This window comes from Anabrus simplex, chromosome 3 (assembly GCF_040414725.1).
Source record: "Anabrus simplex isolate iqAnaSimp1 chromosome 3, ASM4041472v1, whole genome shotgun sequence".
Lineage (NCBI taxonomy): Eukaryota > Metazoa > Arthropoda > Insecta > Orthoptera > Tettigoniidae > Anabrus > Anabrus simplex.
The window spans coordinates 40,960,969-40,978,128 of NC_090267.1; the positions used below are offsets into that span (position 1 = coordinate 40,960,969).

General features: G+C 41.4%; 1 protein-coding gene across 1 annotated transcript in view; it reads left to right on the forward strand.

Moving 5' to 3' along the window:
* The window catches only part of LOC136866980 (nose resistant to fluoxetine protein 6), a 210,567-nt gene that overhangs the window by 61,538 nt on the left and 131,869 nt on the right, over window positions 1-17,160 (forward strand). The window contains exon 6 of the mRNA XM_068226785.1: window positions 9,597-9,772. Within this exon, the coding sequence (XP_068082886.1) occupies window positions 9,597-9,772 (176 nt within the window). The remainder of the gene's footprint in view (window positions 1-9,596; window positions 9,773-17,160) is intronic.

The following is a 17,160-nucleotide window of genomic DNA, read 5'->3' on the forward strand; positions in this document are numbered from 1 at the left end:
GCCGGAAAAATTATTATCATCATACTTGTACTTGAACTTATTATCATGCATAAATTGTTGCTCGTAAGAACGATGATTCGTTGAAGTACATAAATCTGATGTCAGACTTCCATAAGAAGGCCTTAACTTACTCATAGTCATCGTTCTTTCCCAAGATAATCAACCAATTAAAACCATTGATCAGATAACTACACCTGTACCTGTGTTATAATGACGTTGACTTTATCTCTAAGTGTTGTGTCCAAATAATATATAAACCTCAATCATCTGTACAAGTAAACAGTTACGAGATATCATTAGATCGAACATGAGCTGCTATCATATGCTACCAGTTTGTTGCCTGTTGTTGATATGTGGCCTATCGTCAGGACAAATGGGCTTGGAGAATACGCCACTTGCATCCGAAACTGCCCGGAGCAGGCTTGCTCTACAGAGACTTCTTGCTCAAGAACCTTCATCGGAGGATCTACTAAGGCTTGGGATGAATGGCACAATGTTGAGCAGCAGAAAATACGCAGGTCTGAAAGAACCTTGTAAAAGCCATATGAATTACTACGAAACTTCCTACAAAAATGGACATCAATGGGCCATGTATAGTAAGTATAACAATTCCTTTTCAGTGTCAATGATATTTCACTGTGAAGTAGTGTCAAGGTCCGTCTAAGGGTTTAAGTCCAAATGTCCTTCCTGTAAACACTCACGCACGCCCAATGTGAAATCACACTCGAAATGACCGAGATTCGGAACCGAACGACAAGGCCTTATTGGTCGCATGACTGAGCGTCAGGAGTATGTTGTTGGTATGCATGGTGAGTCAGCTGAAATAACTTCAGATAACTCGTAAACTGTTAAAGATATGAAAAATCAGTTTTCACTGTCACTAATACATGGTTCCGCATAATCTACCTTTATTACTTACCTGACTGCCTATATCTGATGAAATAGCATGACTCAATTTTCTGCGAATAGCATTAGATGTAACATCTTCTTCTCGTGCCTTATGCGATCCAGATGATGGCGAAGCTCAGGCTTATTTTAGTTCTGTTCATAGATACTCGAAAGAGCTTGGCAGATGGAAGTTGAGAAGTGTCTGTTTTAAAGGCTCCATTTCAAACTTTAAGAGGGCTGTAGAAAACAAATACAGAGTTCGAGGCCTTCGGGCAAGCAACCCACTGTTGAAAACATCCTAGGGATATGAACTAAGAATTTTAGGTGAATAAAATGTAATTAAGTATGATATTATATCGTCCCTGTTCTGCCAAAACGGCGAATGTAAAAATGTTCTTCCTATCCATTATTTCCCTTAAGACTGGTCACGCCTTCCAGCTATATATTGATATTCGGTCCATCAAAACAATTTCATTTTCCTATGTGCGTGTGTAAAGAAAATGAACCTTACTGTACCATACTGAAGGAATGTGTGTTTGCATGATATTTACTCACTCCTAGAGTGTGATGTGTTTAAGGTTCATTTTCCTTTACACGCGCGCATAGGAAAATGAACTCAACGAAAATTGTTCTGATGGACCGCATATCAATATATAGGTGGAAGGCGTGACCAGTCTTAAGGGAAATAATGGATAGGAAGAGCATTGTAACATTCGCCGTTTTGGCAGAACAGGGACGATATTATTTATTTATTCCTAAAAATAACAATTCTTTTCTTAATCATCGTTATTCGGTCAAATAGAACAGCACTTTGCCTTTTTCTTTTCTATTATGAATGCTAATGTGAGTCAGTGAATTGTTTCACTTAAGCACCACGACGAGCGCTAATGTGAGTCAATGCAGAGTTTCACTTAAGCCCTTGTAACTACATTCGGTGTGGATATTCTTAAAAAATTAAAAAAGAACGCGTGATGGCATTGAATCAAGGAACACATTACAGAAATAATTATGTAAATGAGTTAATTTGGCTAGGATTTGAATAAAAAAAGAAAGTGGGTAAGGAAACAAGTGATATTAGGCTGTTTTATCGGAACCGAAATAGGCCGGGAGTGATTTTCGAAATGTGTTTTTTAGTCTGATAGGGCTCTCCAAGCCTCACAATTTGAAACTTTTCCTGGCCCTTTTGCCCTTCAAATGTCTGAACATTTGAGGAAATTGCTAAATTTGACATTTCTGGTATTATGGGAAACGTTTTAAAAAAAAATCCCACTGTCGGCAGCCCTGAAGATGGTTTTCCGTGGTTTCCCATTTTCACACAAGGCAAATGCTGGGGCTCTACCTTAATTAAGGCCACGGCCGCTTTCTTCCCACTCCTAGCCCTTCCCTGTCCCATCGTCGCCATAAGACCTATCTGTGTCGGTGCGACGTTAAGCAACTAGCAAAAAAAAAAAAAAATATCAAAAACCTCAAGGGAACGTATAATAAAAGGTACACGGAAGTGCCACCTTACATCTTTCTCGTTGAGATTGCTCGTGACATTCCATAGTATTAAACTACTTCAATCCATATAGACGAAACACTAAAAAGAGTTTTGAAGTGATATAACACCCTTTGAACAGACACTCCTCGTTGACGGATATTTTTTCAGTCAGGAGATCCGAAGGCGTCCGCGATCTCTTTCCGCGAATATCGTGCCTTGAGTTGGAGTATTCGATAGTTCTGTTCATTGCGCATGGCCGGTGAGAAATATTCTACTTTCCACCTTGAGTTCGAGGGATAAACCGACCCTGGATGGTAAACCAATTAAGAAATGAACGCGCCTGTTCTCCTCTCAGTTGCTTGCCTTCATGTCCACGTTTCTACTCCGTTCAAGAAGACAGGGTGGGCAAAGCACTAGATGATGCGCAGTTTAGTCGATAGGCTCAGGTTTCTGGAGAACGGCACGAGCCTCGTTTTGGTGAATGTCAGTATGGCTGTACCGGGTTCTCACGTCTAAGTACGAGCGGTGAGACTGCTTAACAGTGACAATTTAAATGCGTGATTGTTTTCAATATCAGTTGAATAAATTACAGTAGATCTCAATATTTGAAAAACCGAGGTAGATAGCTGCAGTCGCTTAAGTGCGGCCAGTATCCAGTAATCGGGAGATATTGGGTTCGAGCCCCACTGTCGGCAGGCCTGAAGATGGTTTTCCGTGGTTTCCCATTTTCACACCAGGCAAATGTCGGGATTGTACCTTAATTAAGGCCACGGCCGCTTCCTTCCACTTCCTAGGCCTTTCCTGCCCCATCGTCGCCATAAGACATATCTGTGTCGGTGCGACGTAAAGCAAATAGCAAAAAAAAAAAAAAATATTTGAAAATTATAGCTGCAGACATTTCATAGATGTCGAGACATGAATTTGGTAATTTTAACATTCGTGAGTACACCGGCCATACGGTATAGCGGTAGCGTACCCGCCATTTTACCCGAAAATCCCGGGTTCGATTCACGGCCATGTCAGGGACTTTAATCTGGATGTGAGGGCTGGTTCGAGATCCAGTCAGCTTACGTGACTACAGTGGAGGAGCTATCTGAAGGCGAGATGGCTAATCCCCCCAAGAAAGGCAAGAATAACGGCCGAGAGGTTTCGTTGTACCGGCAATATCGTAATCTGCGGCCTTCGGGTTGAGTAGCGCTCGCTTCGTAGACCAAGGCCCTTCGGATCTGTTCGCCATCGGTTTTGGTTAGGTTTGTTTTGTTTTGAGGTAAGGTAGTACAAATCACCTTTAAAAATTCCAGTCATCCGCCAGAAGCAAACATTGTGTATTGCATTGCAGTTACAGGTAAATTTGTTTAGCTTAGTTTGATATTATTAGGGGCTGTCTGGCCGAGGCGATAAGGAACTGCTCGGTTCACCCAAAAGGACGTTGGTTCTATTCCTTGTCAGGAAGTCGAAATGTTTACGAAGCGAGATTTCAACTTCCACAGGTGCACTTGGCCTTGCGGTTCACTCCGCCTACACCAACAATGAGTACCAGGTGAATTCCTGGGGGCAAAAATGCTAGGCGTGGAGCTAACCACTGTACCCCACGGAGTGCCTTTACCTTCCACACCTCGAAGGACGTTCGTGGCCTGTGCGGAGATAACTTTGCTTTGATAGTGTGCTAGTAATTTCAGTTCTCTGTTTTCATCGAAATAGGGGCCGATGACCTTCGATGTTAGGCCCCTTAGAACAACAATCATCATCATCATCGTAACAAACGAGCTGAGGCCCCAGAGTTTACATCAGCACAGGCTAAGTTTACTTCTCCGTAAATCAAATAATTCTTCTAATGCTTGATTCAAATAATTGCTAGGAGTGAAGTCTGCGGCGCTGTTTTAGAGCGACATTATGAAATGAGCAGCACTTACGCTTAGATTTATTTCTTCTTTTGCCTGTGCCCACAGTTTGTGAATGTTATTGAATCACGTTATTTTCAATCTTCATCGATTCAGTCCATTTTCTTGAGTATGATCGGGCGTACCTTCCTCTATAAAGAGCATTGGACGTACTCAATAGCAGCCTGTGTACTCGGTCACCTCGGATTTATTACATTGTGTGTAGGCTCTCTTACGCGCAGCCTCGGATTATTTTAAGTTTTTCACTTCCGTTTGACTGGTTAGTCATTTTCGTTTCCGTTTACTAGAAGTCCGCGGCTTTTTATTAAGATATTGAGACATTTCGGTCGATAGTTTAAAATATCCTCAACTATTTTGCAATGTTTAACACGATTCTCCGCCGGCCCCGTGGTGTAATGGTAGCGTGCCTGCCTCTTACCCGGAGGCCCCGGGTTCGATTCCCGGCCAGGTCAGGGATTTTTACCTGGACCTGAGGGCTGGTTCGAGGTCCACTCAGCCTACGTGATTAGAATTGAGGAGCTATCTGACAGTGAGATGGCGGCCCCGGTCTAGGAAGCCAAGAATAACGGCCGAGAGAATTCGTCGTGCTGACCACACGACACCTCGTAATCTGCAGACCTTCGGGCTGAGCAGCGGTCGCTTGGTAGGCCAAGGCCCTTCAAGGGCTGTAGTGCCATGGGGTTTGGTTTGGTTTGGTTTTAACACGATTCTCCACAAATAATACTACAGTAAAAGCTGTACTCAGTGGAAACCCAACGGACCGGAATTTTGCCCGCTCTATTCAGTATTCCGTTTCGTAAAGATGGTTAAAAGTAATATAAAATTCATAAGTGCATACCTCCTTTCGATAATCCAGCAATATATTTATATGCTTTTGTGCGGAAGTAGATATAATAATGACTCCAATCACACTAGTTCAACAGCCCTAACACAAAACAGTTCTTGCTTAGAACTTCCTCACAGTGCATAGTAGTACAGTACTTACACTTACTTAATACACACTACATGTTTTATACAAATAATGATAACAGTAATGTTTCACAGTTCTGTTACTTACTTCTTCCAGTAACCCGGAACTGTACACTGGGCACAACTATCCCTAGTAGCACGGTTCTAACGGGCACGGCAAATAATGTCCAACAATTTCGCATCCGGTTTCGCTAGCGGGAAGGACTGAATGTCCATTACGGCTGATAGGGCATGTCGGTAATAATAATAATAATAATAATAATAATAATAATAATAATAATAATAATAATAATAATAATAATAATAATAATTTCGTGTGGCTATTTCTAGCCGGATGCAGCCCTTATATGGCAGACCTTCCGATGAGGGTGAACAGCATCTGCCATGTATAGGTGACTGTGTGTTTTTGTGGTGGAGGATAGTGTTATGTGTGGTGTGCGAGTTGCAGGGATGTTGGGGACAGGACAAACACACAGGCCCTAGAGCAACTGGAATTAAACAATGAAGGTTAAAATCCCCGACCCGGCCGGAAATCGAACGCGGGACCCTCTGAGCCGAAGGCCAGTACGCTAACCATTCAGCCAACGAGTTGGACGGGCATGTCGGCAGGACTTCAGGTTATAAAAACCATCTTCATCGTCTTCGCTTTCGTCATCATGTGTGTGACGAGCTCTTCGATGTTTCCTAACGCCACCTCTGTGGTGTAGTGGTTAGCGTGATTAGCTGCCACCTCCGGAGGCACGGGTTCGAATCCCGGCTCTGCCACGAAATTTGAAAAGTGGCACGAGGGATGAAACGAGGTCCACTCACCCACGGGAGGACAACTGAGTAGAGGAGGGTTCGATTACCATCTCAGCCATCCTCGAAGTGGTTTCCCGTGGTTTCCCAATTTTCCCACAGGCAAATCCCGGGATGGTACCTAACTTGAGGCCACGGTCGCTTCCTTTCCTCTTCCCTGTCTGTCCCATCTAATCTTCGCATCCTCCACAAGGCCACCTGGACGGTGTACTGGTCCTCTTTCCCAGTTGTATCCCAGACCCAATGTCTCACGCTCCAGGACACTGCCCTTGAGGGGGTAGAGGTGGGATCCCTCTCTGAGTAAGCGGGAAAAACGAACCCTGGAGGGTAAATGTATTAAGAATGAACAAAAATTGTTCCTTCTTCAGGTCGTGAGACAAACTAGACTTTGTGAAAGCATGGACGTACCGCATTTGGCGACACTCCTGTCACTGCTTATGCGATCTAAATTAGAGCATCGAGCACACAGACAGACATTTCCAGACCGAATGCTATCTCGGCTATCTTAGATCCGTTCGGAATACACATGTGCTGAATAGGTTAGGAAGGAAATTTACATATTTTTCCATTATAGTAGCAACATTTCCTTCAGTTTCCGCATCAGACCGGATCCTCTAAATACAGGTAACCTTACTTGAATTTTACACTATAATACACGGGACCGTGAAAATTTTCCGATATGGACAGTTTTCCTTTTCATAAAGGTTTCGCTAAAGGCGGGTTTTACAGTAGATAGAGGAAACAAACAAGGTGGAATGAGCTATCTCTACGTGATCAGAGTTTTACTAAATTTACCGCACGTCCCAAGCTCCTATTTTAGCACAAAATGATGTATGCTCACTTCCTTCGGTCTTTGTACCTTCTTCGTTTCAAATCAGTTGTTTTTCTGCTGGAGTTTATAGTTTTGAAACTATTGTAGGATGTCCGAGCACTACGTCGCCGCAGGACCTCCAACGTTAGTACTTTAGGCAGATGTTCCACCTGCTGCGCACGCATCTATCCTGGGAACGACTGACTTTTATTTATTTCTTAGCTGCTCCCCCTGCAGTGCTCACATCGGCGTACTAACCTCCAACAAATTGTTATCCACTGCACAACCCCGGTACCATGGTTATTGCTGGGGTGGTATTCACAGATTTACTTTTTATAATTTGTTTTACATCGTACCGACACACATATATATTATAGCGACAATGGAATAGGAATGAGTCAGAAGTTGGAGGAGCAACCATGACTTTAATTAAGGTACAGTCCCAGCATTTGCCTGGTGTGAAAATGAAAAACCACTGAAAAGCCTTGTTCGGTGCTGCCGACACTGGGGTCGAACCCACTGTCTCCCGAAGGCAAGCTCACAGCTGCGCGACCCTAACCGCAAGACCAAATCGCTCGGTACAGCAAAAAACCATTGGTCTAACACGTCAGAAATGTTTAACAGAAAGCCGCTATAAGGGAGTTTTTATTATTTTTGTTATTGCGCTGGGCTTATTAAGAAATCTATTTTGGGAATAACGTCATAGAATGATACGAATGTCAGTGGTAGTAGCTTTAGAAGTTATGAAAGATGACGCGTGCTTCCTTATATTAAGGCTGTGAAGGTGAATATAATATTCTATGGGTGGGTTTGTGCGACCCTGACATTTAAAATGAGCACATCTCTCATCTGCAAGCAAGATTATCATCATCTACGTTTCACAACGAAGTTATTTACCTCGTGGGGCCTTTAGTGAACTAATTCCGAAGTCTGGTATGTCTATTTTTGGGACACACGGATTTTAACCGTGGGACTCAGTGCTGGACATATCCTACGTGAATAGTGCAAATATTCCCATCAGTATATCTTGCGCTCTATACATATATTAAAACATTTCATCTTATTTAATCTATTTCTGCAGCTTTATGACAATGGAGTTTATTTACCATCCTTTCCATTTCCCGAAACGTAATTTCACCAAGTAGCCTACATTGTCGACTTCCTCATGAGCTCGGTTGTTTGCGACGTCACCAGAAAGATTTCCTTTTACGTTGAGAAGATTTTCAAAATATTCCTTCGACCTGTCCAGGGATTTGGAAAAACAGTTGAAATGTTGCAGAACGGCCAAGCAAGTTAATCTGTAGATTACGCGCCAGAGGATGCACCTACGTCAATATCGCCCCTACACTTTGCCGCTGGAAATATTTTAATGATAGAGAAATACTTCAATTGTTCCAGAGTAACGACAGTAACATGATTCACCGCATTAGGACGCCAGTCCGTAGCCTGGGACGGGAATGAGTCGTACCCAACTTCAGTGACAACGTAGCAAAATAAAATCGTTCTACAAGCGTCTTATTCATCTGATACTGTATAATGTGACTCAAAACCGCGAATGAAATATTTTTTTATAAAATAAGCTACGGACAACAGCCTGATGGAACGTTCAATAATCAATTTTATACTGTTTACACTTGACGGAAGTAAGTGCGTTGGCTCAGTAGCGGAAGATTGTAAGAAGAGGCTGACATTACTTTAAGAGAATGGCCCTATTATGGTCTCTCCTATCTTCTTTCTTGCGTGTTTTTGAATTCGTATTGCCATTTTTTACAAAGCGATATTATTTATTGCTTACATTTGTTTTGTTTTCAAGTTGCTTTACGTCTCACCGACACAGATAGGTCTTACGGCAACGATAGGACTGCTAAGGGCTAGAAGTGGGAAGGAAGCGGCCGCGGCCTTAGTTAAGGTACAGCCCCAGCATTTACCTGGTATGGAAATGGGAAATCACGGAAAATCATCTTCAGGGCTGCCGACAGTGGGGTTCGAGCCCACTACCTAGTGAGTACTGAATACTGGCCGCACTTAAGCGACTGCAGCTATCTAGCTCGGTATATTGCTTATTTAACTACTTGTAAATTTATTTTTATTACTGAACGAGAATTTTTCATGAATGAGAGCAGATGAGGTCACTGGAAGAGAAAAGGAAAGAGGAGATGATATTTGTTTTTACATCCCAATAACTACTTTTACGGTTTCCCGAGACGCTGAGCTGCCGGAATTTAGTCCCACAGAAGTTATTTTACCTGCCAGTAAATCTACCGACAAGAGGCTGACATATATGAGCACCTTGAAATAACACCGGACAGAGCCAGCATCGAACCTGCCAAGTTGGAGTCAGAAGGCTAGTGCCTCAACCGTCTGAGCCACTCAGCTTGGCAAGGAATGATGCTGACGTGGGTAGTGTAAAACGAAAAATACACGGCAAAACACATTATTAGAAAAATAATCCACAAGTTTTGAAATCATTAAGAGAAATAATACAAGAAGTTTACAAATGTGCATAGAAAGCCAAAACGGAGCCGTTCTGGTCCAACTGAACTTCTGCGTATACTTTAAGGAGGATAACTGTTCTCTGTGTTGTACGAAACGAATTAAGAGGATAATGCATTTTTTCATGAAGGTTAGTGTTCTTCACTTTTACAGAATTTGAACTAACAAAACTACTGGCATCGGAGGTTAAAGAGATTGATTTCATTTATTCAGGTGTATTTAACTGGGTAAGAAACTCACAGTTCTTCTCTTTCAGTGTACGATGCTTCAGCGAAGTTCCCAGAGAGTGTACTCATGGGAGCTCTCACTCATCCGGGGAATTTCGACGAATGTATCGCTGTACGAGATGTTAAGGCCTTGGATGGAAGTACATTTCATGGGCAACACTGTGTGGCAATAGCCGTCATCATTCCCAAGATGCCAAGCAATGAAGTAAGTATTATTATTATTATTATTATTATTATTATTATTATTATTATTATTATTATTATTATTATTATTATTATTATTATTATTATTATTCATGTCGTATCACCCAACTTCGGACCATGTCATTTCAACTGGCCATTTCTGACTTTGATATGTGCGCAGTACCTTCCGCATGCATTCTCGGTGACGTTCTTTCCTCTCCTGCGTCCTTGCCTTTCCAGTTTTCAATTTTGCTTGTCTCGGAAAGTCTGGAACGCTTGAAGTTCTTCTTAAGTGGGACACGCTCCTGGATGTCATTATGTGTGATTCTCACTTCAAGGTCTCTATCCACCTCAATGAACCAACTCCCTTTGGTTTTCTTCTGCTGAAAGCAGGTAATGATGCGGTTGGTCAGTCTTGTTGTGTGTATTTATGTCACATGCTCATAAAAGGAAATTCTTCTTTTCCGGACGGTATCGGGGATCTTCTCTACGTGGGTGTATATTTCGTCCTTATTCCGTCTTCTGTACTCCCCATTGTCTTTGAAGGGATCTAACACTTTCAACACTATGTCCGGACGGGATACGGGCGCGCTGCTTTCCTGCTTCTGGACGGCGCCCGTATGTTATACGAGCGTGATTTTCTCGTGTGTTTATATCCAGCTGCACGTATCATATACGCTTCCCGTCCCTTGGTTGGAGGTAATAGTTCATCTAGTGACCACTAGAATGCAGCACTTATCGGGAATTTCGAACTGAAACGATAAACAGGGTATTTTCTCCTTGCCGTGACCTCTACGGAAGCACTCGGTGTGCCGTGTGCTGCGCGCGCCAAATCTACCACGCTGTCAGCTGTGTTACTGTGTAAACATGTCTTCACGCCGGCTCAATGATAGTGATATTTTGGATATTTTATCGGGAGAAGCGGGTTCAGAGATGGATGAAAGTGATGACGACCCTGCTTACGAACCGGTTAGCAGCTAAAGGAGGAGGAGACATCTCAAGGCTGGAACCTACTCCCTCCCCCAGTGTTGACAGGCCTTTTGCTCGCCATTTTCCAGAAAAGGTTCCTCCAACGAACAATAAAGTGAATGCTACTCGTTATTGCAAGGTATGCTCAGACAGGGGCAAGAAGGAAAGTGGTAAGCGCGTCAGAAAAGAGAGTAGATGGTGGTGCAAGGAGTGCAAAGTAGGATTGTGTATAGTCCAATGTTTTCAGGACTACCATACGAAAACAAACTATTCCTAAATAGGTAAATATTTTATTCCACTGCATTTGTGTTTATTTGTGGCCTAAGTAGTCGCATTAAATGATTTTTTATTGTTTGAGCAAGCTTATCGGTATAACTTTAATGCAAATTTTTTTCCGTACTACTTTTTCATGTTTTTCATAAGACTAGTATAATTAAATTACTTCAGATACTTGCTTACTTATTTCAAATGCTTTCATTCCCCACCCTAAAGGGGTGGGGAGGGCGACCTAGAGGGTAACGCCCTCTCTCTGGCCAGGACTTCAGATATTCACTTATTGATTAACATCTTCATTTTGGATGGTTGACACCTTCATACGGTACAAAAATCAGGCAAGCAATATGTTTCGCTGTTCCATAATAACGTGGTAAAATTAGCAAAAGGACCCAGTTCACAGGAGGACAATATAGCTGAATCACCCTTTATAGTACGTGTTGAAGAGATTTTAAGTACGGAACAAAATTGGTCAGCCGGAAGCCTGTGAAATCCGAACCCACAACCTTCCGATTTCGCGTCGGTTGATGTACTGAGCCCATAATAGTACATTACAGAAGAAGCGTCGCACGTCTATATAGGGCTAGCTGCGAGAGGATAAAGCGCGCTTCCATTTTATAAAATAGCCAGCCTGATGTTCCTTGCTTATCACTTACGACGGGAGGTGAGTAAGGTATCGATATCTTTAATGTCTTCTGATCCCTCTTCCACGAGAGAACACACTCCTAATCCATAAGTTCAAGAGGGCGAACCTGCGGCCGTGTACATCAAGAAGTGAACCTAGTACTTTAAAGTGGTTAGAAGATGGACTCGGAAATCTCAACAGCCAGTTGGATTGAGAGATGAAAATTTTATGAAGTGTTGAGGAAGAATAGAGACAACTCTGACATTAAAAACATTTTATTTACGACATTCATCCTGATAGGAGGGAATATCATAGTAGCTACTTGTACAATTCAGAAACTTTTGCGAGGGAGACGGCGAAACAAAGATATCCCTTTTAAAATATTATTACCGGGCGAGTTGGCCGTGCGTGTAGAGGCGCGCGGCTGTGAGCTTGCATCCGGGAGATAGTAGGTTCGAATCCCACTATCGGCAGCCCTGAAAATGGTTTTCCGTGGTTTCCCATTTTCACACCAGGCAAATGCTGGGGCTGTACCTTAATTAAGGCCACGGCCGCTTCCTTCCAACTCCTAGGCCTTTCCTATCCCATCGTCGCCATAAGACCTATCTGTGTCGGTGCGACGTAAAGCCCCTAGCAAAAAAAAAAAAAAAAATATTATTAACACGTTTCCTTTGACAATCTCTATGGGAGAACAGTCGCTTTCTTTTGAGAGATAGCATCATCATCCAACGGTTACATTTATAAAACACCTGGCAAGGGGTAGAAGCATTCTACGATTTCTTTCAGTTGGCTGATCTAGAATGGAGCTGTGTAGTCTATTTCGTGTGATGTGCATAATAAAATCTGTTAATATGCTAGTTCAGGCTCAAACAAATTAATTTGTGTTGCATCAAGACAAGTGCAGGATCAGTGCAATTGATAAGTTAGTATTTAGGCTATGAATGCGACCTATCATTATGAGGCACTAAGTATAGGAAGTTTCTGGCTTGCTAAATGCAGACAAAATGACGCCACATCAATCAGCACAATTACAGGTCTGTCTAATTACAGTATTACGTATTTGTGGTTAGAAATGTAAAAGCTTGTCCTCTTAAATTAGAAAATCATGACAGTGCGTTGTATATGTAGCGTTTATAAAAATACTGTAAATTTGTTGCTATGGTGATTCTGTGTCATGTTAGGAGGAAGTGTCTCAGGAAACACTGTAGGTGCGATTTCCTGTCACTTCGTAGCTGCGAGGCGCGTAAAACTGTGTTAACTTTCTTAATAATGTGAAATTAAATATCAGCTAAATATGTTCACGCCGGTAAAAGTTGTTATCATGATAAATAATAATAATAATAATAATAATAATAATAAAATGTTAAAAATGATCTGGAAAAGGCCCAGATAGAACCATCAGAAATACTAGACAGAAACATTTACCGTCACAATATAAACAGTTGGGTAGTAAAGCCAGAGAATGAAGTCCCTAAAAGATCGGAGACTAAGTGGTCAGAAGAAAGGAAACAGGCACACAGTGAAAGAATGAAAGCAATATGGTCTGTTAGAAAGGCGAATCAAAAATGTAATGCGTGATCCATCAGGGTCCATACGCAAATGCCATTATTATAGAAAATGGTAAACTTCATTCTGATGATATCGTGACGGTCTCTGGAAACATTAGAAGTATAAATGATAGTGAAGAAATAAAATATTTAGGGGTAACTTTCAGACAGACTTTAGTCTTCAATGAACATCAGGTACTTGAAAAATTGAAAGCTAACTTAGATCAGATTACCAGGACTCACTTACTCCAACCGCCTCAAACATTGACTGTAATAAATCAGTTTATTGGCCCCACACTGATATACTTCTTCCAGACTGTTTCGGTTGAGAAAATTCCCAAATCAAGTCTGTTAAAAGCCGACAACATGATCAGAAGCGCACTTAAAGAAATTCTACATCTTCCGAGTGACACACCGACAAGTATGATCTATTTGAGCCACAAATATAAAGGGTTAGCGCTAATGCGCGCTACTTGGGAAGCGTACCTTCAACAGCTGAACATCAATCTTAAGCTAGAAACTGTGAATGATTCGCACGTAAATGCTGTTCAAAATTTCACAGCTATAAAAACTCGCTGCCTATCTGAACTTCAACTCAATGAAGAGACATCAACGAAATCTGTTGGACAACTGCGCGATATACTTAGAGCACGCGAATTTGAAGCTTGGTGTGCATATCCACAAAAAGGAAGAGGTGTTGAGTTATTTGCTCAAGTTCCTGCTGCTAATTCTTGGGTTACCAGAAGAGATGGTTTAACTTGTTCGGAATGGAGGCAGATGTTGAAGATGACCGCAATGGTTGCACCAGGACGTACTCTGCCGGGACGTTCTACCAGCACAGGCCACTGCAGACACTGCAGTGAGTATGAAACCTTACCTTATGTGCTGGGGAGTTGCCCTCAAGGAGAACTGCTTAGGATCAAACGCCATAACATCATCAGAAACCTGATTGCTAATGCTCTTCGTCTCAAAAATCTAGAAGTGTACGAAGAAGTCCACTGCCTCGCCGAAGGAGGCAGCACTCGCAGGATTGATATTATAGCGATTGACAGACGGAGGAACGAAGCAGAAATTATTGATCCTACGGTACGCTTTGAATCTTCAGCCTCTCAGCCGACTGACGTAGACAATGAGAAAAAGGATATCTATAATCCAACCATCCCTTTCTTTCTTGAGTCGTATAACCTTAGAAAATTACGGTGACTGGACTTTTCTCTGGCGCGAGGGGAACAATTCCCAAATCTTTCGTCACATGGCGACAAAAATATAAACTAGCGAGTAGCCTACAAGATGAGATAGTCGTCTCACTCATCAAATACTCCGTTTCGATTCTTCGTCACCATTTATATGGAGTTCATGCCATTTAACATGGTTAATTGTAAACTATCACTTTTTAAACATTAATCTTTTTTATCTTCCCTCAAAATTGTTTTTGTGTATTATTCTGTGTCTTATGGCAAATCTAGGGTGTCCTGGATCAGACTAAATAAATAATAATAATAATAATAATAATAATAATAATAATAATAATAATAATAATAATAATAATAATAATAATAATAATAATACAATTAGCAGTTGTGTGAGCGATGTTTGCAGTTTCATATCGAAATCCAGTGATGTGAGATAATTTTTAGCATTTGGAAATTTAATGTCGTGACATCGTGTATTTGAGTATTAGAGTCACGACATGCTGTTTTGCTACTGAGGTCTGGGGTAAATGTAAAGAAGTTGTTTGAAATTGTTATGGAGTTGTTTGGGTGTGGGGTGACTTGTATTTTGATCAAGCTCAAGAAGAAGTGGATCGAAGGAAGGAATTAAATATTTATGTTAATAATTATGAAGAAAGTTTTGGGCAGAGTAAGCCCTGTATTTTAAGAGTTGGAAGTTATAAGCAAGATGCCGAAGGGAAAGGGCCCGGTAATGTGAATAAAGAAGAATTTTTGTCACAGGGTGTATATGTTGATGTGTCATATTTCCGAGGGAGGTTGTGTAAGAGGAGCGACATCCTGTAGAGATTCTGAATTATGTTAAACAGAGCGATTGAAAACTGTAAGTGTTGTCAAATCTGAGTGCGTTGTAACGCATATTTTTCTCCAACAATTCTTATTTTACATATGACTGTAACTAAAGACGGTTAAGTCAAGTTGACAATTCCACTATACCAGCGAAGAGCAGTTTGTTATAACCGTCCTCACGAACATAACACATTCTTGCACACGGTCGAGGGAGTGTTTGCTTATGGGAAATTTAATTTATTCTGTATAATTACGAGGTAAAAATATGGCGAATTGGAAACGTTGCGGGTGAGAAAGTGAGCTTACCAGATTGACAGTTTACCCTGCGTGTGTTTGATGGAAGTTTACATCACTGGAGAGTTTACAATGACACAGATTTTTAGTGTTGACATTGCAGGTTATTGGGAGCCTCGCAGTATAGGAAAAATCGTGGTGGTTGTGATTATTGTTTTTGTTCGTATCACGTAATATCAGACGAGATTAGTGTTTACCTTTATTTAGCAAACTCCACGGTATGTATTTGAATTTCAGTGAGTTATATATTGAACAGTTCGAGCCCGTTATTTAATTTCAATTTCACACTTTATCGTTGGAATTGGACACAGTTAATATTTCAAGATTCGAGTTCATTTCTGTAGCGGATGTCACTTCGTGTATTTGAATTTCAATGATAATTAGATTTGAATATCCGGACACTGTTTCAAATTTTCGATTTCACCCAGCAGTATGAGTGATGTGTAAATACAATAGTGTTTGCTCAAAGATATGTTAGAGGTGTCGCGCGTACATATTTGCAGTCGGAGATTGTAGACACTTCAGTGTTGACTCAACGATAGGACCGAGTTGCGTGTACAAATGTGTTAGGGGTATGTAGACACTTTAGGGTTGGCCCAACGATAGGCTCGGGATGCAGCGTGTACATAATTAGCGTCAGAGGTGTGTAGACACTGTAATGCTGGCTCAATGATAAGATCAGGACGCCGTTTGTGCATAGCCAAGTCATAGGTGAAGCGTTTTCATGAATCGACTTGAACGATGGTAGTGTCTGCAGTAGTGGATGCAGGTACGGAAGATATTAGCAGGTACTATTCAGGCCACGTTTCGGCATAACTTTTAATAGCTGGAAAGTGCTTCCATAATATCGTTGCATCAGTATTAGATTAAACGTAAGGGTTGTCCCACGTAGAAAATCGGCTAATGGAGACTGGTTCCTACTACTTGGCCGCGTGCGTTCAAGCTCGATGACCCTTTATTTTACATTTTATATTCTTTTCCTTTGACTTCAAGATTTGTTGTTCGGGTGTACGGTGTGTTACGATAGTGCAGTGAGTTGACACTCACTTATTTTTTTGTATTAAGGGATTAGCACTACGAATGTGGTTTCGATTCGTCAGCGGTTACAAATATTTTATTCTACGTTATTTACATTATGTAGGTGAGAGGTCTATTGATCACCTGTAGTTTAGTTTAAGGGGACAAGTGTAGGTAGACAGATTTGTAGTTGTAGTTATGTAGAATTGGAAAAAATTCATGTTGGTTTTTTATACAGTGGATTTGTACTTTAACTAATTTAACGGCGTAACTGTCTCATAACCTGAAAGTTGGATTAGTAGAAGAGTGATTTAACACGATAATATAACTGAAATATTCGGCGTTCCCTGCATGTCGCAGTTTTGTTCTTTCAGATCGATGTGACGTAAGATCCCCTCGGATCAAGTTTTGCTGGTTCATTCTGAACATCTCTTTTGGATGATGGATATTTCGACATCAGGAAGCATCTATAATTTACTGGTGTCACGAGATGACAACACATGGTGTGATTTTGTTTCAGAATTTGTTAACTGCTGTTAACATGTAACAAACACCATGCTTTCGAAGAATACTTCGTAACCTATCCAGAGCAACTGCTAGTTAATTTAGTTCGATTAAAGATCCATTCGGGGGATGATCCGATATCCGAGAGGATATTCGACTGATG